At 43.0% G+C, this 26,738-nt stretch overlaps 1 protein-coding gene across 6 annotated transcripts in view; it reads right to left on the minus strand.

Moving 5' to 3' along the window:
- MDGA2 (MAM domain containing glycosylphosphatidylinositol anchor 2) overlaps positions 1-26,738 on the minus strand; it is a 1,540,171-nt gene that overhangs the window by 178,978 nt on the left and 1,334,455 nt on the right. For all 6 annotated transcript variants that reach the window (XM_078659694.1, XM_078659693.1, XM_078659692.1 and 3 more), the window contains one exon: positions 11,852-12,029. In XM_078659694.1, the coding sequence (XP_078515820.1) occupies positions 11,852-12,029 (178 nt within the window). The remainder of the gene's footprint in view (positions 1-11,851; positions 12,030-26,738) is intronic.

Genomic DNA, 26,738 nt, shown 5'->3' on the forward strand with positions numbered 1-26,738 from the left:
TTTTGGAGATATTCGCGCTAAGCGCGAATATCTCCAAAAGCTAACACTTGCCCAGGAGCAGTTCTTAGCCATGTTATCCAATGGGAGGTGGATAACATGGCTAAGAGCATTTGCTCGATAATGCATGAATATCGCTGACTTTTCAGCGATATTCATGCATTGTGGCCGTTTTTTATCGCATTTGCGATAAACCTTGCTAATAGCAAGGTTTATCTGCGATAAAAATCGCCGATTTGCGGCGATAATTTTTGTCTCTAAATAAGTTAGAGACAAAAATTATCTCTATTGGTTGGTAATATGCCCCAGAATTTTTTCCTTTGAATGCTTTTTGTACCCCGGATATGCTACCAAACACCGATATTCTTTGGCAGAACAGTAAGTTGAAATACTTAGGTATCCTATTTGCCTCCTTGTTGCCACCTACATTAAAACTAAATAGTGATTTTATACTTGACTATATCAAAAACAAATTGTCCAAATGGTCTCCCCTTTATCTCACTTGGTGGGGTAGAATGGAGGCTATAAAAATGAATATTGCACCAAAAATCTTCTACTCATTAGCCATGATTCCCAGTCAATTTCCTCTCAAATTTTATGAAGATATTGATAAACTATTATCTAAATTTCTCTGATCTAGCAAGGTCCCTCGTATTGCTTACAGGAAATTAAAACTCCCTAAGTCCCAGGCTGGTTTTTCCCTTCATGACTTTTACCTCTACCATAAAGCTTTTATCTTAAAACAAAGCTCTTTATGGTTCACAAACTCACATGTGGTCAAACCTCCAGTTTGGTTTCATATCGAATCTTCAATAGTTCGACCCTTTTCACTGCCCTCTTTGATGTCAATGTCTTCTGCATCTAAGATTGTGCGTCTGTCGTCTATAATCAAATCCTCTAGATTAATAATTAATGATTTGGATTCTAATTTTGATTTACCCTTAGTCTCTACAGTCCACTTATCTTTATGGCATAGTGCTTTACTTAAACTAAACAGAAACATTAATTTCTGGTCCTCATGGATTTCAAAGGGATTTTTTTATCTTAAAGATGTATATTGTGGAAATGCCTTTATTCCTTTTGAGCAACTGCAGTTGAAATTTGATATCCCAGCTTCTGATTTCTCAAAATACCAATCTCTATGTAATTCAATTTTGGATTCTTTTCCCAATGGTATTCCCTCTTCCACCACTAATGACCTATTAATTTACCTTACAGCTGTTACGTCTTCCCCCAAAGTTGTCTCTGTTTTTTATAAAAAATGTACCTCCTCCCAGGGCTCCAATGTTGGTGCAATATCATCTTTTTGGAATACTGAACTTTCCATCTCCCTATAGGATGACACATGGTCCTCCATATGGCTTAACAGTATTTCTGGTTGGCTTCCGGTGTCTCTTTATCAGACTAATGCTTATATTTTATTTAACGCCCTATGGACCCCATCTCGATTATGCCATGCGAAATTGTTACCATCTGATGTTTGTTGGCATTGCACTTCAAATTCTGGGTCACTTCGTCATATGTTATTTGAATGCCCAGTTATTATGAAATTCTGGTCAGAGGTATGGAATGTCATTTTGAAAATTTTGTAGTATCAAGAAAGGACTAGCTTAGGTGTGTTGGGAGACTCAGTGGGTACGTATGTCGGCAAACCAATTGGTTTGATTATGAAGCCCTCACCCACCAACCTAGTTGGTGGCATGCTTCATCATCGGGCCCACCACAGTGACACCGAATGTGTCCCGGGTGTGCTTCGACTCCAGATTACTGAGGAGCTGGTATACTTGCTGAGTGTGCTGTGTTGTGGGTGTGAAGGTGAATTAAAAGCTATGCAGTGGGTCCCAGTTCCCGAGGGTATATAGATAACTTTAATGTCTGGGCCCCTGCTAGCAGATAAAAGGCAAACGGACGCTGTGGAGTGAGTTATGGGCTCCCACGTCCTGTGTGGTGTGGTCTACATGTTTCAGCGAGGCCTTTTGTTTACATCTGGCTTTCCTCAGGACCAATGAGTATGTGTGGGTGAAAATAAACTATATTAAGTGGTTAGTGTTGGTTTATAAAAGTGTCGCACGCGCTAAGGTGCTATACGTGTTAAAGGGGGATTCCCTCTGCTTTACTGTACACGTAACATAAAGACACAAACAGACATGCAAGGTAGAGTCAATAAGAATGGTATTCTTTTAACACAACATGTTGCCGGCTTCTAAGGTGTGTGAACGACCTAGACCGGCAGGTAGAACGTGGCCATGTGGGTTACATGGCAGGTGTAGTTTATAGCGTTAAAACGGGGTGGGGGTGGTGGGCTAAACAGCGAGGAGAGCGTGAGGTGCAGGTAAGTATTATACATTTTCCTCACACTTGCTGTTTGCTGTTAAAGCTTCCTGGGTCACCTGGCAGGGGGAGAAGACCGGAATTGCCGATCTGCGAGCTCCTGAGACCTATCGTCCTCCTGGTCTGTCCCCAGTCTGTATCTCTCTTTTTTAATTCCCTTTTTAAATCTCTTTGTAATTTAATCCTCTTATCCTTTTCTGTAAATTGGCCACAATACGGGCTGTTACCTCTAAGCGCTGCCACTACGCATGCTCCTCCGTGGCTCTCCACCAACTCGCAATGCGCATGCGCTGACCAGCACTGATCCCGCACTATGCGCATGCGCTATAACTAGCACTGGTCCCGCACACATGCGCAGGGCAGCAGATGCCTCGGCGCTTTCTGCGCAACCGCACCCACTTTTCTCACTCCTGCTCCAGGTGCTGTGAATCAAACGGGCTACTTAAACCCGACCGAGGACCTCACACTCATACTCGGGACACCGCAGCAGGACGATAGGTCTCAGGAGCACGCAGATCGGCAATTCCGGTCTTCTCCCCCTGCCAGGTGACCCAGGAAGCTTTAACAGCAAACAGCAAGTGTGAGGAAAATGTATAATACTTACCTGCACCTCACGCTCTCGTCGCTGTTTAGCCCACCACCCCCACCCCGTTTTGTCGCTTAAAACTACACCTGCCATGTAACCCACATGGCCACGTTCTACCTGCCGGTCTAGGTCGTTCACACACCTTAGAAGCCGGCAACATGTTGTGTTAAAAGAATACCATTCTTATTGACTCTACCTTGTATGTCTGTTTGTGTCTTTATGTTACGTGTACAGTATAGCAGAGGAAATCCCCCTCTAACACGTATAGCACCTTAGCGCGTGGGACACTTTTATAAAACAACACTAACCACATAATATAGTTTATTTTCACCCACACACACATACTCATTGGTCCTGAGGAAAGCCAGATGTAAACAAAAGACCTGGCTGAAACATGTAGACCACACAGGACGTGGGAGCCCATAACTCACTCCACAGCGTCCGTTTGCCTTTTTATCTGCTAGCAGGGGCCCAGACATTAAAGTTATCTATATACCCTCGGGAACTGGGACCCACTGCATAGCTTTTAATTCACCTTCACACCCACAACACAGCACACTCAGCAAGTATACCAGCTCCTCAGTAATCTGGAGTCGAAGCACACCCGGGACACATTCGGTGTCACTGTGGTGGGCCCGATGATGAAGCATGTCACCAACTAGGTTGGTAGGTGAGGGCTTCATAATCAAACCAATTGGTTTGCCGACATACGTACCCACTGAGTCTCCCAACACAACTAAGCTAGTCCTTTCTTGATACTACATATAAACTAAGGGATCCGGACTAGCCTATCTAGTCCTCTCTCTCCATTTTGATTTGCTGATTTTGAAAATTTTACCTTTACACAATGATATTTCTTATACTATGTTAATCTGTAAATCAGTTGCCATTTCTCTTCCTCTTAGTGAGTCAGAGGCAAAGTTATTTAATTTTTTAATTACAGCTGCTTTAAAATCCATTACTTTTTGTTGGAAAGATGCTTCTTCTCTTTCAGTACATGCTTGGTGGTCATGGATTATCTTTACAAGAAGAGGTGCTCAGCTTTCTCTTAAAGGCGTTATTCACAATTCGCAGTCATTTCAATCTTTTTGGTCTCCTATTGATTCGTATGTTATGCGATGATATGATTAAGTATTCTCTTATGTCTTTTGATGATTAATTTCTTCTGTTTACAAAATAATTCAATAAAATCATTTTGAACTTAAAAAGAAGCTGTTTCAAGTAAAGCACAAAGGTGAAGAGAACCCATACACATATTGACAGTGCCAGCGTTAACGCTGGTGGTGCCCTTTGCAACAATCTTTCTTTAAGCGCCCTTCTCAATGGATTTCGCTCACTATCACCCTCCAACTGTGCCCCTCATTTCTACATACATTCTCTCTCAAGTATTTCATTTGTTTTATATCACTACTCCTACCGATGGAGAGTGCCAGAGTGCTTTACATCACACAAACGTTATACAGAGACAATAAATCATACTTGTGTAAATCAATGTATAGAAACTGTTATATAAGACAAAGAGAACAACAAAGTGTAGGAGTAGGATCTCATTCATTATGGTGAGCACTATATTTTGAGAGTACTTGGTTGGGAGAAGCTCAGACATAGAATTTAAAATGTAACACAGTGGTTGGGGTTGACTTTACTAAAAATAATGTATTTCTACCCTAACAAACTAATTTAGCAACATTGGGCTCGTTTTCCAACAAAGATCTTACCCCAAAATGGCTACAGACCTGGCCATCCATGGACTACCGCCTCTGTGGCAACGGAGCAGATTCACTACTACATCTATTATGCATCTGTCCGGCACTACATAACCTAAGGACATCATTTTTAAGGCCAATCCTTAGAGAAACTCAAATCCGGACTTGCAGAGCGGCCGTCATAAATTGCCTTAGCGGTTCTTCAGTTCATCTGTCTTGCAACACCGTAAAATGTTTGTCCCTAACAGCACAAGAACTAGAAAAGAAAGAAACAGCACAAAACCTAGGAATGAATGGAACACCAAAATAAGAACTTGGCAGTAGGGTATAAAGTAGCCGGCCTAAGTCTTTTTCAGACCTGTTTCTGTACTCCCCTTCTTCCACAGCCCCTTTCTATGACAAGCCCTAGGCCAAAGATTATCTTATCTGTAAATGTTCCAGGATATGAAAATATAGTGACTTAAGAAACTGGACAGAAAATCATGCATAAGAGTTTTGAACTTTGCTCTCTCTCCATTTTCCGTTGGAATCAACATTTTAATTTCACCAGAAAACATGGACAGGTTTACATTGCTGTTATGATAATCTGCTGTTCTTTGGTTCCATTCCATACGAGGGTTACGATAACTAAAAATGTTTTAATGTCATTTTTATCTGTACCTGTTTTGTGACATTTTCATCATGGTGGTATGTTCCACTCTTTTTATGATTTTAACAGATCAAATAAAAGTATTTTTTAGTTAGTTATTAGGATCATGAAATTCTAGAGAAAAAAACATAACGTTCTAACCTATACTCTGTAATTTGAATGCAGCTCTGTGACAACAGTTCATAGCTCATTGTGTTATATTAGGATTACAATTTATGAACTGCAAGTAACAACCTATCTGCATATGGTACACAGTCTTTGCACAAGGCATATTAATCCTCTGCACTAATTTATGAGTCAAATCTACCCCTAAAAAACACTCTGATCTCTCTCCGATAGGTATATCACCAGAGTTATAGTGACATTTTCTATTGATGCCTCAAAACACAGTGTCCCCTGTGGTAGGTGCCCGGTGTTGCAGCACCAGTCGCATCTCCCCAAAAGCCAGCCCTGCATACTATGCATGGGAGGTTGCCTTAATAACCCCCAAATTAAAGGGATTATGGCAAAAATGACACACCAGAAAATATTTGATAGTGAAGAATCAGCAAGCCTCCACCCAACTTCCACATAAAGCTTTGCTGGCACCTTGAATGGTTAATTACTTGTAGGACACGCAGGGATGATAATGCCTTAACAGACAATTGCAGTGGTTCCTTATATTGGGGGCTTGAATTCATGGTAACCTGTATACCAAAGCAAAATGTTTCAGGAGGGGGGGGGTGATCAATTGTGTAATAAATGTCACAGATTGAATCATGTATTGGGCCTGTCGACAGAGGAGCAAATACATCTTTGTATTTAGGGCAAATTAGTTGAAATCAGCAATTGTTAAAGAGATAAAAAAGAAGGAAGGGTTAGAGTGAGAAATGTGCAAAATGCACTGTTTCTTTGAGGAAAAAGTTTGTGTTTTGTATGGTTGTAGAGGTAGGCTTTGACAAGACTGAACAATGTGCATAATATCATATCATAAATGTGCAGTTCAGACCGCAAATTAAATAAGTTGTGGGAAATGCTTTTGATACTTGTGGGCATAGAGTAGAATTAGGCTTTAGAATCAGAAAATGCTAAAGAGAATGAAAATTGTGATCAGATCGGGAATGAGATTGAGGATACATTTAATTCAAGACGTTGAAACGAAAAAAATGCATTTGTAAACTAGAATATTTAGGAGCTTGCTCAATTGTGAAGTAGAGGAAATCATACAAGGATTGTATGTTTGAGCCAGGAATACAAGAGGGCCATTGAGGGTTCATGCGAAGCACACCAATCAGTCAAGTGCTTGTTTACTATATTGTTTACTAAAGTGCTACAAAAAAGGAAACAATTGCATTTCATTGTTCCAATCCTATGAAACTTAGTCTTGGATTTGGATGACCTTGTGATGACCCTGCCATTGCAGGCTTTTGTGCACACTTGCACCCATGGTGATTTTAAACATGTGTCCTCCTGCCATTACACGTCTGTGTGTGCGCAACTGCACTTATGCTCAGGCTGGCCTTGCTAAGTCATGTGCCATCCTGTTGGCACCTTTCACTACGACTTGAGCACCCCTAGGGTAAGTTCTGAAGGGTGAAGCAGATGGTAAGTGAAGGGCAGGGCATATACACATGTATGCACCCTGCCCAGGTAGTGAAGAATACCCATGCGTTTTTTCTCTACCTATGATGTTTGCTCTTAACATATGTTTACATTAGAGAATGGTGGAAATGACTTCAGTCTGCAACATTGAATTGCAGAGGAGCAGCCTCATAATGTTTCCTATCATTGAATTCACCATGACAAACCCTCTCCTTTGGTAAAGGTGGTTTTGTCATTACTAGCTGAGAAATGCCACTTCTATAAAGTGCAAAACAACAGTTTTGTTCGCCGTAAGAGTGGCGGGGTATGCTCAGACGTGAGTCCCTTGCTCACTTGGCCACTGGATTCAAGATAGCCTGGCTGGTGAGGATTTGTGGATCCGAAGCCGGTCCCAGGATGCTTGTTTCCGGTCCAGGGAAGACATGGCTTGGCAGTTCGGGCTGGACTGTTCCCATGAGGCACAGGGTCAGACTGATTTGCATATGGCCATGTCTGAACTGGGGTGGCTGAGTGAGCTAAAGAATGGTGAAGGATTAAACCCAGATCAGTTGACTGGGGGTGAGTGTTTGATTTGCTCAAGTGCTCCGTCCATCATCCCCTTTTGTATCGCTTTGTTAGCCCTGAGTGTGGCGGGGTATGCTAAGACGTGAGTCCCTTGCTCACTTGGCCACTGGATTCAAGATAGCCTGGCTGATGAGGATTGTGGATCCGAAGCCGGTCCCAGGATGCTTGTTACTGGTCCAGGGAAGACATGGCTTGGCAGTTCAGGCTGGACTGTTCCCATGAGGCACAGGGTCAGACTGATTTGCATATGGCCATGTCTGAACTGGGGTGGCTGAGTGAGCTAAAGAATGGTGATGGATTAAACCCAGATCAGTTGACTGGGGGTGAGTGTTTGATTTGCTCAAGCGCTCCGTGCATCATCCCCTTTTGTATCGCTTTGTTCGCCCTAAGTGTGGCGGGGTATGCTCAGACGTGAGTCCCTTGCTCACTTGGCCACTGGATTCAAGTTAGCCTGGCTGATGAGGATTGTGGATCCGAAGCCGGTCCCAGGATGCTTGTTTCCGGTCCAGGGAAGACATGGCTTGGCAGTTCGGGCTGGACTGTTCCCATGAGGCACAGGGTCAGACTGATTTGCATATAGCCAAGTCTGAACTGGGGTGGCTGAGTGAGCTAAAGAATGGTGATGGATTAAATCCAGATCAGTTGACTGGGGGTGAGTGTTTGATTTGCTCAAGCGCTCCGTCCATCATCCCCTTTTGTATCGCTTTGTTCGCCCTAAGTGTGGTGGGGTATGCTCAGATGTGAGTCCCTTGCTCACTTGGCCACTGGATTCAAGATAGCCTGGCTGATGAGGATTGTGGATCCGAAGCCGGTCCCAGGATGCTTGTTTCCGGTCCAGGGAAGACATGGCTTGGCAGTTCGGGCTGGACTGTTCCCATGAGGCACAGGGTCAGACTGATTTGCATATGGCCATGTCTGAACTGGGGTGGCTGAGTGAGCTAAAGAATGGTGATGGATTAAACCCAGAGCAGTTGACTGGGGGTGAGTGCTTGATTTGCTCAAGCGCTCCGTCCATCATCCCCTTTTGTATCGCTTTGTTCGCCCTAAGTGTGGCGGGGTATGCTCAGACGTGAGTCCCTTGCTCACTTGGCCACTGGATTCAAGTTAGCCTGGCTGATGAGGATTGTGGATCCGAAGCCGGTCCCAGGATGCTTGTTTCCGTTCCAGGGAAGACATGGCTTGGCAGTTCGGGCTGGACTGTTCCCATGAGGCACAGGGTCAGACTGATTTGCATATGGCCATGTCTGAACTGGGGTGGCTGAGTGAGCTAAAGAATGGTGATGGATTAAACCCAGATCAGTTGACTGGGGTTGAGTGTTTGATTTGCTCAAGCGCTTCGTCCATCACCCCCTTTTGTATCGCTTTGTTCGCCCTAAGTGTGGCAGGGTATGCTCAGACGTGAGTCCCTTGCTCACTTGGCCACTGGATTTAAGATAGCCTGGCTGATGAGGATTGTGGATCCGAAGCCTTTTAGTTTGCCTACATCCCACAATAAAGGCTGGGGAAGCACATCTGTTCGTTCCCCAGTGACAGCTATAAACATTGGGCATGCAACTGGAATGACCGCCCTCTTCCATGTGAGGGCCTAGCTGGATAGATTGGAGGGATAGGTTTGACACTTGGGCTCTGGAGCTAGATCATGGCCCCACTAAAGATTAAGATCTGTATTCAATGTCCTCATGGCAGACAGGACTGACATTTAGGGGAGACATCTGTGGTTAAAAGGGAAACCCTCTGAATCAACCCCCTCCCCCACTTCAAAGATACTATACAGTATAACTACTGGTGCCATACTTCAGAAGAGCAGAAATACACATGTGGGAACGTGGGACTGGGGAGTCTGCAACTACGTGGTGCACACTATCAAAGGAATATGTGGTGCACAAGGAGGAGTACTGTCATTGGAAAGGACCATTCACCATTCCTGAATAGTGGCTGACCTAGACTACCTGCTTCAGTGTGGCACCCTGAAGTGTGCTTTCCAAGGGCATGTTGGCGTGTCCCTTCTTCTCTTGTGGAGGTTTCAGGGACATCAAAGACCTCCCCCGAGGGACCCACACTGTCTACTTATGCCTGTGGGTGTGATCAGAATTACGTGGTCCGACCAGTATTGACGTGCACTAGGCGTTGTGTGTCATTGCTAGAGTTAAGGAATTTTGCAACTCTTCATGGGTGTTACGGGTATCATCTGGTAAGACTTGTATCAATGTGCACTGGACATTGTGCCTCATTTCCAGGTAGGTAATTTGCAACTCTTCATTGGGCGTGATCAGAAATTTCTGGTGGGACTTGGAGCAATGCGCACCGGACATTGTGCCTAATTTCCTGAGGGTACTAAGCTTGCAACTCTTCATTGTGTGAAACCGGCCTGGATGTACAGTATTATCTTGGCACCTATTGTTAGTAATTTATAGACCATAAAATTGTTGTCTCCTTTTAATACCTTTATTATAGTGCCAGGGGTAGGTACTATATCACATTTGATGTGAAAGAGTCTCATAAGGAAGCCCTGGTCGTTCAACATAGCTGAATATTGATATCTTGTTTATCAGTTTTACACAAGTTGCATGCTTGTGTGAAGCAGTTATTCAAATCGGGTAGAGTAAATATTCGAGAAATATATATGAATATCAAATTTTGCGTCAGATGAAAGTCAGATATTTCATGTATTTTGGTAATAATGAAAAGATTACCCATTCCTAATCTTCATACCTATTAAAACCCATACCTTTAACCAATGGCCCGCAAAGAAGCTGGCATAAAACATTTTATATTACCGATTGTAAACCACACACCTTTTATGTACATACACTATTTATTAACAGACAAAATGTTTATTTTACCATATTTTATTTGGCATAAACATTACACAAATTCACTACATGCACAATGCAAATGTCGATCTACATCTCAAAAACCAACCCCCATCTTCAGTAAACCAGAATGACATTAAATGTAGATTGAACTCAACAAAGTACCCACTAGGCTCACATTCATTATCCCACATAAAACCTCAAGAAATTAAATTTAATAAACCCCACTATTAATCCAATTTCAATTTAGTACCAGTAACCTATACCAAGGGGTTTAACACACGCATATACCACCTGCTGTGAGCAGGTGGTAAGAATGCGTATGATAGCCAGTGGTGGGTGCGAGAAGGCAGAGGGTTGGCAATAGAAGGGGAGGATGCTGCCTGCAGCAGGGGCCATTGCATGCTCATCCTTCCCATTTGTAGATGGGTGAGTGGTAGCAAAGATCCAGGGATCAAGAATGAGGCTGCACTGCAGCTCTCTCTCAATATGGTTTTATTGGTCAACTTTCCTTACCTCATAATAGGGGCCTAAAAAGTTTAAAGAATAATTGATGGGGCAGTATTTAGAAGATTATGCTGGATGCAACACTGTGTTAAGGAAGGTTAACACACCGAGGAAAAGTGTTTATCACCTGCTATGAGCACCTGTAATAAAGATGTAAACAAATTTACATGCCAAAATATCTGATCTGGTACAGCCACTCCTGAGAAATCAGTGTGCATGTAGACCGTGCCTTTCTTTGTAACAAAAGAACCTGAAGATTCAGGCAGAAAGCTGTACAAACAACACAGACTACATGTTAAAATTGCCCATTGAAAACTTCACAAAATCTCTGTGACTAAGCTACTTATTGGTGACAAATGGCTAGGTCCTATAACAAATTCCACCACTTGTCAAACACTGAAGCAGTAGAGAAACAATCAGGACTGATGAAAATGTAACTGTGTGCGGCATTCCAGGAGACCAGCCAATAACAGGAGGGGTCAGAGAACTCTTACAGCCTCAGGATTCAAGGAGGACTCCTACTTCCCAAAATGTATCCATGCCAACACAACCAAGTAAATTTCATTCCTAACAATAAGCATGCCATGTTGAAAGGTTCCTAATACTACAAGGTTTTCTAAATGTGCAACTTAAAAACTGTTCAAAGATGTGCAAAGACATTTGGAAATCCGACTACAAAAGTTATAACAAAATAAATTAATTTAACTTAACATTAATATTTACTGAAAATAAATATTACATATGTGTTAAATTAACATGTTTACAAATTGTACTCCTGTCACTAATTGAGGTGGACCAACATTAAGCAATCAATTCAGGAACCTGCGTTGAATAGTTGTAAGGAAGATTGTTGTTAGGTACGGTCAGAAACAAATTTTGTAGAATTAAATTGATTGTCAAGAACAACTTTTCAAATTCATCAAATCTTGTAAACATCTGATTTACACTATACAATATTTACACTTTGCAGAATGGCCGGTATCCATTGACATAAATGCCACATCTTCTTAATTTCTATGACTACATTAAAGAAATACTAAACGTTCAAGCTTGAACCACATATGTCTAGTAAAAACAGCCATTTGGTTAACACATGTTTTTAAATAATGCCACTTACCACTGTACTTGATGACACGAGTAGCCGAGTCTCCCTCCCCGAATCGTGTAATTGGAGTTAGGCGAACTTCATAGGGTTCAGGCTTAATAAGCTCAGTTAGATTGTTTGTGATTAATTCTCCCTTTGGAACATTCCCAATTCCTGGAATTTCCTGTTCCCACCATCTCTGGTGACCGGCCTGTAATGAAGCAAATTATGTCTTTTTAAATTACCTCTTAAATAACACGTATTGAACATAATGCTCTTAGAGATGAACAACTTACTGCCAATAGTTTAGGCTACCCATGGAATTAATCTGCAGGATAAGGTTTACACAATATTTGATAAAACCATGATGAGAAACAAACACATAATAATAGTCAATATTAATTTGTTCATAAATCCCAAAAAATTTTCTCCAGTACCTTGATGTAGTTCCACATTGGGTTAACAGTGAATATTGCTGCTAAACTTGTGTGACTGATAACGCAATCAGAGATTTGAGTACACATTGATATGTATATTATTAGGAGGTGCCAGTCTGACAGTTAAGGGATTGAAAGTTTAAATATGGTTAAGCTCTGAGCCAAAGTCTTCTTACGGGAAACATGGAATGATAAGAAACTAAGGATTTAATGCAATGAACTTTATCTTTGCTGAAGTATGTTTCCATCACTATTCAAAGAAAACATATCATAAATAGATTTTGAGGAGATATAAGGAAAACCAAGCCCATCAAGTTTGTCTTTTCCCCAGACTGCTTTAAAACCATGACCCATGGGTAAAACCCATGGTCTGACTTTGAGTTGGACAGTATTGGACAATCTGCAGATTTCTGCATGAGATTCTAAGACCATAGAAGAAATCACAGATGGAATTTCCTTCCTCACACAAATCCTAAAGAAGATGTAATTCCATTAATGGGTTATATTCCAATTTTTGAATTTGCTTCAACAAAGGATGTTCCAATACGATTCAACTTAAAATTAGGCAGCAATTCATCAATTTTACCATTCCATATTCCTATTCACCAATTACTTTTCTGTGTTTGTCTCTGGAACGTTTAAATGTTGTCACAATTTTTTCTCCAACTACACATACATTTGCTTTTTGAAGACTCTTATCAGTCCTCAATTCTATAGAAATATCATCCTTCATACTTCATTTGCAAATCACCCAACTACCTGAATGTCTTTCAACCACTACTGTTTTTATAACACTGTGGGTTTGAATATCTTTATTATATGTAGTTTTTCCAAGCTATTTCATTTTCAAAGTGTAGAGTTTACATGTTTGGCCCACCTGAGGCCCCGTTGAAATGGTGTGTTGCAGCTTTTGCCTCTGAAATATACCATGCTGAAATGGAAACCTTTGAATAAAGACAACTTGAGTTACTTGGTAAGAGAATGAAAAATCATGGTCTCTACTTTCACCACATATTCCCATGAATGATGATATGCAAAGGGCAAAGGGGTAAAAGAGAGAAAGCTCACTGATGGGAGGACACAAAACACAATATAAATAAATATATATGCGGACTTCACATTAACCCGAAGGGTATAATAGGGAAACTAGCTATATTATAAACTTATTATTTCCATTAACAATTCCATCCATGGATGAAGAATTATGATAGAAATCATAAGATTTTTCACAACCTGAAATTATTTATCAGAGATTTGTGTAACAGTCCAATTGTACTGTAATGGTCAAGGTCTAAGGATGAAAAAGACTTTAGATGATGCTCATATAATTATAAATCACAATAACCTTTTTAGGATCTTCTTTTACTTGGATATTATTACAATGAATATCCAAACATGTCTGTTATCAAAACAGTTGGGAGCACACAGTGAACTGTGTACGGCATATACACAATGTCATCAAGGCAATACCTGAGATTTCCATTTGTCAGGTTGTGCAAACACGCCCCACTGAGAAGATATCCTTGGAATTATACATTTGTTTTGATGTGCAGAGCTGACAGGAGCTGTCTCCCATTCCTTGAGACCTGCCACTTATGGGTGGAAGTCTAATGAGGGAATTCCTAATGATGTTCTGAGCACTGAAAAGGATGAACATAGGGCTGCTACCACCAGTTATGAGCTCATTAACAACCTACCATTAACCTTCAACCATGCTATCATATATCAAATTAGGTGGTGAATATCGGTATTCAACCAGGACATGATATTTATTTGGTAGGCTGGTACGCGGGGCCAGTGAAACACTACTGATTCACACTGTACCTACCACCAACCTTGCAGATGATTCTTGCAGATGACTATGTGTGGTGCTATATTGAGAGAAGACTTTGATCTTCTGATAACATGCAGTAAGATAGTAAGCCATTAGCAGCTGTTCTTTGTTTTTCTAGGAACTCTTAATACAGCTCAGGTGTTTCTGTATACCTTTTTCCAAGGACATGCACACATGTTCAGATATTCCCAATTCAGACAATGTGCAATTGAATTATGTATTTTGTGTGCCAGCATCCACCACAGGCCCAGGAGAAGAAGTAGTAATTAGAGTAGAACTGATGAATAGAGAAACAAAGAGAGCAGTCTCACAGAGAGGTGCAGTACTACGGTCAGAAAAGGTTCAGTAGTGTTGGACGAAATATGGACTATTTCGCTGGTGTTCTTCCAGTACCCAAGGCCCAATCAATCCATCAGGGTTCTTATAGAGCAAGACTAATTCCCGGTGAGGCCCATCCGGTAGTGTGCAATTCCATTTTTTCAAGACTGTTCCAGAGTAGGAGTGTTAGAAATTGTGTTTCTGGTTGGCAGAGGTATGCACCCTGTCCAAGCAGGAACCACAGTTCTAGTCAGGGTAAGCCAGATGCATACCCCAAACCAACATGTACTCACGCTCTGGTAGCTTAGCACAGAGCAGTGGGCTTAACTTAAGAGGCAATGTTTAAAGAATGGGTGCAACAGTGAAACCACAACAAAACGTTTCCACACCAGTTTAGAAACATAACTTATGTGTGTATGAACAAAACAAGACCAAAATGAAAACAATCCAATAAGTATAACTAGAGTTATGAATTTTTGAAGAATAAATGAAATATGGGGCCATATGTATGTAGCCCAATACCGGTCGGTAACGGCCGAAATTACCGAATTTCGGCCGTTACCGACCGGTATTTAGGGTTTGAGATGTAGGAGGCAGGTTTAAGGATTCGGTAATTACCGATTCCTTAAGGAATCGGTAAAATACCGATTCCTTATTTTAAGTCATCGGTAATTACCAAATCCAAAAAGCTATGTAGGAGGCACTCTTGCCTCCTACATTCAGGATCCGTTATTTACCACCAACTACAAGTTGGTAGTAAATATCGAAAACCTTTAAAAAAGCAATGTTGTGCTTTTTTAAAAGTGCCATGTGGCAGACATACATGCCCTGAGGGCATGTATGTGTGCCACATGTGCCCACATGCACAATTCAGGGGTGCAACAGGGTGTCAATATGACACCCTGCCACCCTTGAATATGTGCCCCCTATTACCGATTCGGTATTTACCGAATCGGTAACAGTGAATGGCTTGAATGGGAATTACCGAATCAGTAAATACCGATTCTTAAATACCGAATCGTACCTATTCGGTAATATTTACCGAATTGTTTCCTACATACCATTTACCGATTCTAAAATACCGAATCGGTAAAATGCGGTATTTTAGAATCGGTAAATGTAGATTACCTACATATGGTAGTTAGTGCTTAAACGCTTAAAGTGCCAACCGGGGACAACTGGTCGACCTTGACTAGGGTTAATCCAAACGCTCAGGCTCACCGTGATGGATAAATTAAATATGCCAATTGTGGATAAGTCAATTAAATCATGTTTTATGGGAGAAGCGCATGCACTTTAGCCCTGGTTGGCAGTGGTAAAGTGCTCAGAGTCCTAAAGGCCAACAGGGAGAAATCAGTAAACATTTGAAGCAAACAGACATAATTTTTGGGTAAGACCACCCTAAGGCTGTCAGGTCTAGCAAAGAGGAATAGAAGAGGTATTACACTGTACTCAAGATCTCCCACCACCAGGTGTCATGGTTAATGGTTCATTGAATGTTGGCAGAGGGCATAATGACCATCTTGCAGAATACACCCTTCAGATATCAGATTTTTGCAGCACTCATTACAAGGGTAAGTCCTTAATTATATGTAGAATGAGTTAGAGATGGAGGGTACAATGGTGAAAGGAAGGGCAAGTTGTGAGCAGAAAAGGTGCAATGGAAAAGGTGGGGATTCAGATGGGTATACAGGTACAGAAGAAGAAAGGTGGGATTTTAAATAGTTTGAATATTAATTTACTGACTGGGTAAAACTGTAAAGAAAGAGATTAGTAGAATAAGGAGAAGAAGTTGGGTTGGGAGAAAAATAAATACAAGATGGTGAAAATGGAAGAGAGTTTTAATTTGAAGGACATGTAGACAGAATATAAGAAATGGGGAAAGGAAGGAGAAATTAAGGAGTTAAAAAGGAGTCTAAGAGAGGCACCTTGGACAACCAAAGGTGTCTTTTAGTCAGTGATATTGGTGCATGGGACTTGTTTCTATAATGGCGTAGCAAACATGATAGTGTGAAGAGCGGATGAGTGAGATGATAGCAAAGGGGTAGGTTTACTCTATAGTTCTCTAGCAGAAAAAATACATTCTTTGAAATAGTAATGTACAGAATGTATTCCTACCTGGACAGAGTATAAAATATTTTTGCCGTGTTTGGTAGAAATAACTGCAAATTTGTTTTTAGGGTGTATTTTAAACAAAACGGTGCTAAAATTAAAAATATATTTTAATGCACACAATTCGACCATATCAATGTTTACTGCTTTACAGCTTTAATTATAGAAAAGATTCACATTTTCCTTTTAGTTGATTTACCATATATGGTGATACCCCTGTACTAATATGCAGTGGCGGCTCCTCGAGGGAGTGCTGCGGGGTGGTAAGGCAGGGGAGGGGCAGGGTCTGGGGTAGTAAACTCCAGCATACGGAGGAACGGAGTTAAGTACATAAATAAATAAATAAACAAATTACATTGTGAGCTTTGAAACGCTTTTGAAGCTGGAAGAGAGCTCACAGTAACCTATGCCAGGCACTTCTATCGCAATGCAGGAGCATCCATAGGCGCCTTGAAGTGCATTTCTATTATCGCCTACGCCATGCACTGATATTCCAGTCTTCAGCCATTCACAGAGCTGTCACAATGCCCATATATTCTTAGTTACCTCTTGAGAAGCTGCCTATCTATAGTAATACACTCAGAGCTCTCTCAATAACAATCTATTTTGGTTTCCACTAAGCTCCCACATTCTGATGATAACATATTCTCTGACCTCTTATAACATCCTTCAATGCTGACCGGCACAATGGACAGCTCTTTACTAATAACATAACTAAAGAGTGCACACAAAGACCTACATTATTCACTTCTATTCCAGTACTGAAATATCTGCAGAACTTGTATAATAGCCTTATCCTTTTTTACATCATGCACTGAACTTTGAATACCTAAAGTCCTTATAAAGCACTCGTGTGATATATTCACAGAACCCTCGCAGTAGCTCTTACCCTGATTTACTTTGCAGCCTTGCATGTCTGTATCACTCTTGCAACGTGTATTCATGCTCACGTGCTCAGTGCACAGGTATACTTAAAGGCTAAGAACCCCACAATGCACCTCTATCCAGGTGTGCAATATGTACAGATAAGGATTCCTGCAGTGACACATTCAGAAGATACTCAGAAAGCACCTCTGTTCTGACTCATAATTTTGGATGGATCTCAGTGCTGGGACACATGAAGCATTCTTTAAGAAATGCAATGCGGGGGAATAGTCCAATCAGTTCCATTGATGGGAAACTGTTACAAATGTGCATTTTGGTCAGGGTATTAAATAAATTCCAATTTCTGGGAATTGTTGAATAAAATCGGTGTTGTCTTTCTAAGGACGGACATCCTAGCACATATGAACAAAATATAAGGAGGGGTATAATTCATGTTTTTCCTTACAAAAGCATTTTTTCAGGTCTGCGTAACTCCCTCAAAACGATGCAGAACGTCAGTGGAAGTCTCCGAAAACGGTTTATTTATTTATTTCTAAAGTTTTATATAGCGCTGGCTAGACCCAGAGGTATCAGAGCGCGTTACATGAGCATCAGATCATAGTTACAGGTTACATCATTACAAAGGTTACACAGTTCTTAGAGCATGGCAACATAGTTACATGTAAGGTCGAGATAAACAATAAGCACAAATACGTAAGGGGAAAAGCAGGCAAGGTGAGAGATTCAGGGGAGGGGGGTTGGAGCATGGGAAGTAGACAGATAATGAGGGCGGGAAAGGGGAGGGGAGGGTGAGAGACACAGCATGGGAAGAGGAGGGGAAGGGTGATCGGGACACAAACCGGTAGACGAGTCAAGGCAACGTCCAAAGTCCAGTAAGCTGTGATCCCAGGGCAGACAAGGGGAGAGATTCAGGGGAGAGAGGATAGGAGCTAGGGAAGAGACAATAAGGAGAGACGGAAAGAAGTCTGCCTAAAGACCGACTGGGTAGGTGACGACCAAGGAGGGAATCCACGGCCCATCTCCCCTATAGCTAAACTAAGTAGCTCCATCGGGCATCAGACAAAATAGTTCAGTCTCAATACATTGAGAGAGGAGGGAAGGAAATACATAAAAAGAGGGAGGATGCGGTAGGAGACGACAGGAGAGACGAAAGGAAGTGTAACAATGTGGTTCTACAATGTTGAACCATGTTGCCTTTCACAAAGCAAATAGATTTTTGCATCCGTGTGCAAGCGTGAAAATTCAAGTCATAATTACAAAAAACAAGCATTGGCAAAGCTAATAGGTCTCCACACTGTAGCCTATTCGCCTTGCCAATTATTTTTAGCATAAGATAACAGCTCATGGGCGGGGAACACTGATAGGGCACCTCTTTAACAAATGTAGCCATTGGCTATTTTACAGTTATTTAAATATCTCACATTCTAATAATAGCAACTCAATGACGAAGAGGGGCCGCTAATTCACAGCTCAATGCAGAGAATGGTTGGATGAAGTCCAAACAACTGCAAAAATCCGTAGCATTGAGGCCATTTGGAGGTCATCCAATAAACTCGGAATAATGGTGGAGTGAATCACGCACAGTCATTACAGAGGGATGCCTCCCTGCACACGTACTATGGTCCCACTACCCCGCCTACTGTCATCAGCGTTACTTTCAGCCAACCCTGCTCAGGAAAAGACACCTCGACAATATGATGGCAGTGATATGTTGTACAAGCTTCAAGACTTCCTCAGTCATTTGCTTTCTTTCCAAGTGGTGCTTGCTTATTGTTCAGTGTTTGCAGCATGACTACAGTGAAAGTTGTAAAAACAAAATGAACAGGCTTTGGATAAAGTGGGAACCATGCATAACAAAGGAAGGTGAATGTGGAAGTGCAGCAACAAAATGAGGACTAGACATAAGATTTACTTCCACATTATCAGTTGGCTTTTAATCCCAATAAGACTGAAAACGAAAATTGGTGTCCGAAGAGGGATTAGAAGCAGTGAGGGAAGAACTGCACATCCATAACTTCTCAAGCTGAAACCTAGTGATATGCGGGTGGCCAAACATACTCGGGACCGGGGAAAAAAAACTAAACTTCTAATACTGATTCTGCAAGAGAAATTGCCACATATTTGTCTCCATTTTAAGAAGATTAAAAAAGCATAATTGGGAGGCAATTACTACCCTGACAGTATCTGGAATTCTCAGGCATGGAAATTCTGACCTGATTATCAGGTCATTCGTAATGAGGGTCTTACGTGTGGGGTTAATAATTCTCCTACACAAACAGATACAGAGAAATTCTCATAACAGTTGTTCTTTCTCATGACAACTATGAGACCTGAGCACTTTACATTGAGTTACAATATGGAAGTGCTACCTTATGTGGTCTGCCTAGATTCAAGCTGGCTCCACTAAGGGTACCCCTTAATTCTGCTGCAAGGATTATCAATGCATCCACGAGATGCAACCACATCACTCCTGATCTAAAGGCACTAAACTGGCTTCCATATGAGGCATACAGCTGAGAATTGCTTGCTTGACACATAAAGCACTAAACTTCAGCACACCAAAATACGTAGCTGACAAACTCGAGCTTTCTCACGACCATTGAGCCTCTAAGAGCGCCAGCACCTTATTGTCAAAACCTCTGAATTCTGGAAAAAGAAAACCCACAACTGAGCCTTCTCTAGAATGGCCACAGAATTTGGAACTCCCTTCTCCCTGAAATCGGACTGAATCTATCAACCACTTCATTAATAAAAGAAGTCAAATCGTTTTTGATGAGCAAAACTCTGCCCTAGAAATTCTGACTCGGCATATGAAAAATTTGTTGGCACATTGTCTCAACCTGGGCTCTCACTCGTCGTCGATGTCTAGGTGTTTAACTCACTGACCTCCTCCTGATTTGAAATAGGTATTGGCAGCTCTTCTGTTGCTTGATTTCCTCTTACCTAACTAATTGTAAAGTGCTCTGATCCCCTACTAGATTGGAGTATTCGCTATATAAAACTTTATAAATAAATAAATAAAATTGAAGGCTGCAAGAAAAAGAGAACTACTACAGGGAGGGCCATAAAGGTAAGATTTGAGAAGTTCAATAGCAGGACTTTAATGCATCTAAAAAGTCACCAACATATAGAATAAAGAGACGAAATAACACGAATGTTGGAATGAGGATGAGGGACATTCCTGGGAAGACTGTTGACAGACAAGGGCCTAGTCTGTCTATTGGTGATGTTTACTGGTTGTATGTAGGCTGCGGCACGTCTGCTCATGAACCTTCCCTCGAGAGTGTCAGCAAAACCAGCCCTCAAGGCCCTGCACTGGCTCCCTGTGCGCCAAAGGGTGGAATTCAAAGCCATGTGCACGACACACAAACTAATCAACGGATCTGGCCCTGCGATCCTCAGCAGCTTGGTCACCCCCTACAAAGCATCCAGATCCCTCCGTTCGGAGAATGAGCACTTAGCCAACATCCCCAAATTCAAAAGGACACGCACAGGAGGACGACGATTCTCGGTTCGAGCGGCCATGGGATGGAACTCCCTCCCACGCACCCTCAGACTGGAATCCAGTTACCTGGTTTTTCGCAAAAAACTGAAAACGCACCTATTCCCGAAATAAATGTCCCTCCTCCCTTCCCTTCCCTCAATGGATATCAACCTTTTTACAGCGCGGGGATGCCCTTGGGTCACCAGGCGCTATACAAATCGCTAAATAAATAAATAAATAAATAAGCATGGTTCAGAACTTCTTATCTGGTCTGCAACTTACAACATAATACATGGAAGACTGGAAATTAAGGTCACAGGTAAACATATTAGGGTGACTTAGTGGTTCAGGTCCGAGAAGAGCCATCCAGGCAGTGCTTAATTTGCAAACAAATATGTGCCAGGGCTCCCGTCAGGAGGCTACTGAACCTTGTGCCACACATTGCCCCTGCCAGTCCTGCTAATGATAGTAACAACACAAGTACTAACAGTCACACTCCTACAAGTTTGACAATTCAGACTATTTCAGGCCCCCAAAGCTATAAGAATGGCTTGGGTGGCAGGTAATATTCATTTTAAATGTATATTGAGTTAATAATTAACTGTTGCTGTCGTCGTCTCTATATTAGCCAGACAGCACCACTTTGTGGCAGACTGTCACAGGCCCCGGTGCTGACAATTAAGTATCGGTGCCGAGTACCGGAAATCACCGTCTCAAATTCACCAGCTCAAATTAAGCACTGCAGCCTGGCAACCATATTGGTGTTGGGTAACGAAACATTGAACCTTAATTATTGCGCAGGGGCGAGGCTCCCATTGGAGCAGCAGGTGCAGTGGTATCAGTGCCCTCAAGCCAGAGGAGCCCACTGAACCATGTTTCTTGTCGATTTTGTTAACTCAAACATTAGCAAAGGGGGGGGGGGGCATTTCGCTCTCTGCACTTTCGCCCAGGACTCATTAGCAGGGCTACTGCATTTGCCCTTCTAGTCCCGCCTTTTAAACCAGTCTCTGCCTCATACAGCTCAGTAGAATGTTGCTTGCCTTTTTGCCCCCATCTAGTAGTTTCATCTTTCTGACTTAATTTGTTCACACAGATGAGTCGGCAGAAACAGGTCTTAAATCTGCAGACGTCAGAATTGCACAGGGTTCTGAGCTCTTTCCTGGCGCAGCAGGTCTAAACATCTTGCAACATGTGCTAGGACAGCAGGATCTAATCCACTTCCCTCCTTCGAATTCCACCGAGAGCGAGACATGCACACTTTCCTAGCGTGAAGTCGTATCATTTGTTGTGTAATTTGCAGAGCCCGAGGAGGAAGTGCCAAGCATCCAGATCTTATGTTGATACAGAGGAGGAATCCAGGTGCCGCCGCTCCCCGAGCATCCCCCCGGAGGAGTATCCAATCTGCAAAGCTCATTTTCATCTCATCTCTACCTGAGCCGAGGCCTTAAATTTAGAAAGGGACAAGTTCATTTATAAAGCTGATGTTCAGCTCAGTGCCAAATGCGTCTAGCTGGAAAATGCATTCAAATCGTCATTTATAATTCATAGTATGTATGATGTTGTTATGTGCTTTCCGAACAACATTACAGTGAATAATATGGGCGAAATCTAAATTCATTTGCCAGGCACAACAAACACCGAGTTTTAAAATTAGTAATCAACTCACAGATAGCGAGGCAATCTACTTCTATACTTTGCGTTATTTGTTGAAATTGATTTTCGGCAGGTATCTTGTCTATATATTAGTAACTGTCATATTTTGGGTTAAAATGGTTTACTGCATACAAAAGTATTACTCTGGGATATGCCTGTCTCTTAAGAATTGCCCCAGAGATCACTCTAAGTGGATCACGTATTTATTTCACTGAATCATGCTGGAGCAATTGAACAGTTCTCAGCCCTTATGTTTCTCTCCATGTGACAGACAGGGTAAGGCACCAAAAATTACCTTCTCCTTGAGGCAGGTCTTATTAAGGAGACAATTTTAGGTCGAGCATCCGAGACCTCTTGTAACTTCTCTTGTGGGCTTAAAGCCAAACCCCTACTTTTGATTTGTTTGTTTCAATTGTCCTTTAAAACTCCTTGCTTTCTAGTCCGCAGTCCTGCCTCTTTGTCCCTCCTTTTTAGGTCTCGTGGCGTTAACCGCGCGAAAGCGCGGTCTCGCCAGAGACCTATCGTGAGCGACTCAGCTTTCCAGGAGACAAGAGCTGGCCACGCGCATCCCAAAATCGGGGATCGGAGCCTGCCGCGCGTCAACACGCACGCTGTGGCCATCTCTTGTCTCCTGGGAAGCTCCATAACACACAGACACACCTCCCCCTGCACACATGCGCACACACAGAGACACACACACGAGCGCACATACACGCACGCACACATACAGAGACACCCCCCCGCCGTCGCACACATACACACACACACGCGCACACACACACAAGCGCACCAAGACCCCACCCAAGCCGCCCCCCCACAACTAACTTACCCCCACTCCGGACATCTGCAGCCTCCGCGGGGCTCTCCCTCGGGCATGGGAGCCCCGCGTCACCGCTGCTCCTCTGGCCAGGCACTCCGTGGGCGCGGGCTTCACAAGACGGAAGTCCCGCCCCACGACAGGTTTCGTTTTTGTTAGTGCGCGCGCACGTCTTGTTTTTGGAGAGCTGGTGGCGCAGGCGCAAACTTGGACCTCATTCGGAAGAACACCTGAGGAGAGGTGAGCCCGGGAGTGAGTTAGACAGGGGCTCTCCCCCGCCCCAAATCCACTCCCACAGAAACCGTCGGGCGGGAGACTGCTGTTGCAGGAAAGCGGCGACGAAGTTGGTTTCGGAAGTGACTGCTGGCTTTAGCAGAAAAACAGACAAACCACAGAGAAATCGAGCCTGGCAGGGCTAACTGGGCTTGAACTGAGGTTTCCCTTGAAACCATGTTGAGTCTGCAGATGACACAACTTAACAATTAACACAACTCTAAGCACTGCAGCAACTTTATATATATACGGAGTTAAAATATCTGCTCTGTCCGTGTGCTGTGCGGGTATCCATGCTGCGCTTACCCCATGAATGGTGCTTGCATTGCTTCTGTTGCCCACGCTAGTCTTGTACGTGAGGGAAGCTTGTCTGCGTTTTTGAAGAATCTGCTGCAACTGCTGTCATTGTCACGCGTGCGTCGGAAGTTTCACTGCTTCTGAGTGCAATAAATGTGTTCTGCGACTTTGTACCGTTGTTGCGTGTGTTATAAATATTCTGTCTGTCCTGGTGAATCTTGGACTAATGCTGACTGACATGATGCGCACCTGTATTATTAGCAAATGAAGCTTGCGCCACTGCTGCACATGCTCTCCCCCTTCTGTGTGTGAGAGGAAGCCGGGCACTGTTGCAGCATAGTCACTGTTTGTTGGATTTGCTTGAGGGCAGATTGCATTTCTCTTGCCCTTGCTGTAGCTGTTTTGGGGTGCAAGAGTGCGCTGGAGCTCTGTAGGTTGCACTTGTGTCTGTGTGTGAGTGAAGCTTGTACTCCCGGTGCCTGTGTTGTGTTTGACAGGAAAACGGATGCAGCTGCTTCCCAGGCTATGTCTGTTTTGTATAACTGTGACTATTGCTGTATCTGATTTGTTTGTGTGAAGATCAGAGCTGTGTGAATAATAACCGCGTCAGCCCCATGCGTGAGGTGCATCATCAGATCTGTGTGAATAATAATTGCGTCAGCCCCGTGCGTGAGGTGCATCATCAGAGCTGTGTGAATAATAACTGCGTCAGCCCCGTGGGTGAGGTGCATCATCAGAGCTGTGTGAATAATAACAGCTGTGAGCCCGTGCCTGAGGTGCATCATCAGAGCTGTGTGAATAATAACTGCGTCAGCCCCGTGCGTAAGGTGCATCATCAGAGCTGCGTGAATAATAACAGCTGTGAGCCCGTGAGTGAGGTGCATCATCAGAGCTGTGTGAATAATAACAGCTGTGAGCCCCGTGCCTAAGGTGCCTCATCAGAGCTGTGTGAATAATAACTGTGTCAGCCCCGTGCCTGAGGTGCATCATCAGAGCTATGTGAATAATAACAGCTGTGAGCCCCGTGCTGAGGTGCATATTTCAGAGCTGTGTGAAGAATAACTGGGTCAGCCCTGTGCCTGAGGTGCATCATAAGAGCTGTGTGAATAATAACAGCAGTGAGCCCCGTGCCTGAGGTGCATCATCAGGGCTGTGTGAATAATAACTGCCGACAGCCCCGTGCTGAGGTGCATCATCAGAGCTGTGTGAATAATAACTGCGTCAGCCCCGTGCTGAGGTGCATCATCATAGCTGTGTGAATAATACCTGCGTCAGCCCCGTGCTGAGGTGCATCATCAGAGCTGTGTGAATAATACCAGCTGTGAGCCTGTGCCTGAGGTGCATCATCAGAGCTGTGTGAATAATAACTGTGTCAGCCCCGTGCTGAGGTGCATCATCAGATCTGTGTGAATAATAACAGCTGTCAGCCCCGTGCTGAGGTGCATCGTCAGAGCTGTGTGAATAATAACTGCGTCAGCCCTGTGCCTGAGGTGCATCATAAGAGCTGTGTGAATAATAACAGCTGTGAGCCCCGTGCCTGAGGTGCATCATCAGGGCTGTGTGAATAATAACTGCCGGCAGCCCCATGCTGAGGTGCATCATCAGAGCTTTGTGAATAATAACTGCGTCAGCCCCGTGCTGAGGTGCATCATCAGAGTTGTGTGACTAATAACTGCGTCAGCCCCGTGCTGAGGTGCCTCATCAGAGCTGTGTGAATAATAACAGCTGTGAGCCCGTGCCTGAGGTGCATCATCAGAGCTTTGTGAATAATAACTGCGTCAGCCCCATGGGTGAGGTGCATCATCAGAGCTGTGTGAATAATAACAGCTGTGAGCCCGTGCCTGAGGTGCCTGATCAGAGCTGTGTGAATAATAACTGCGTCAGCCCCGTGCGTGAGGTGCATCATCAGATCTGTGTGAATAATAACATCTGTGAGCAACAGCATACTCTTGCACACACTCTCACTGCTCACCAATTCAAAGTTTGCTACAAATTTTATGCAACGCATTGTCATACACAATGCCTATAACTCAAACTTTAATGCTGCGAGACCTATTGCATTGTAAATGCTTGTTCCTTCTGTTTCTCCCAGGCAGCATGGACTGTCCAATTCCGCCATGTTCCTTTATTTGTTATGTAAGGGACAATTTTTTGCTTGGTTTCTAGTCTTTTACTGTTTGTCTGTGTTCAGTTTCAGCACCATAGCTGCTTGCATGTAAATACAGCCTTCACTCTCCCACCTTCTCCTAATTCTGCAGTTGTGTTAGTGCTACCTTTTCCCCTGTGCGTCCCACTCAGTTGATTGTATTTCTTTGCATTTTTTTGCAGTTTTCATGTCCACCGACAGTTGGGCTTCTTTTTGTGGGGTATTTGTTTTGTTTTGGGCTTTCTTTTAAAGGGGATTGGACTTGTGGAAGTCTTGTCTCCCACTCCCCTTGTGCCTGGTGCTCTCATTGCATCCTTCGCCCCTCACCCGCCTGCCTTTTTAGAACAGCTTTAGCCTCTTAGTTGCCACTATTATATCTTAACTATAAAGTGAAATCACAAAGTAGTGATTTTACTTAAAATGCTTGTATCCTGGGTCACTCTTTGCTTTCCCTCAGATTGTTCCCCATAAAGGGATCATCGCTGTGCAGACGGATTGTTTGTAATGTACTTTAAGGTAACTTTAAAGTGAAAGCATGAATTTGTGCTTCTACTTTAAATGATTGTTTCCAGCATGCATTTTGTTTTTTCAAATAGGGCAATCTCGCATCTGACAACGAAAGCTCAGGTCAACCTGTAAGTTGCGACTATTTCCGCCTGAGAAG

The sequence above is a fragment of the Lissotriton helveticus genome, chromosome 9 (genome assembly GCF_964261635.1).
Source record: "Lissotriton helveticus chromosome 9, aLisHel1.1, whole genome shotgun sequence".
Lineage (NCBI taxonomy): Eukaryota > Metazoa > Chordata > Amphibia > Caudata > Salamandridae > Lissotriton > Lissotriton helveticus.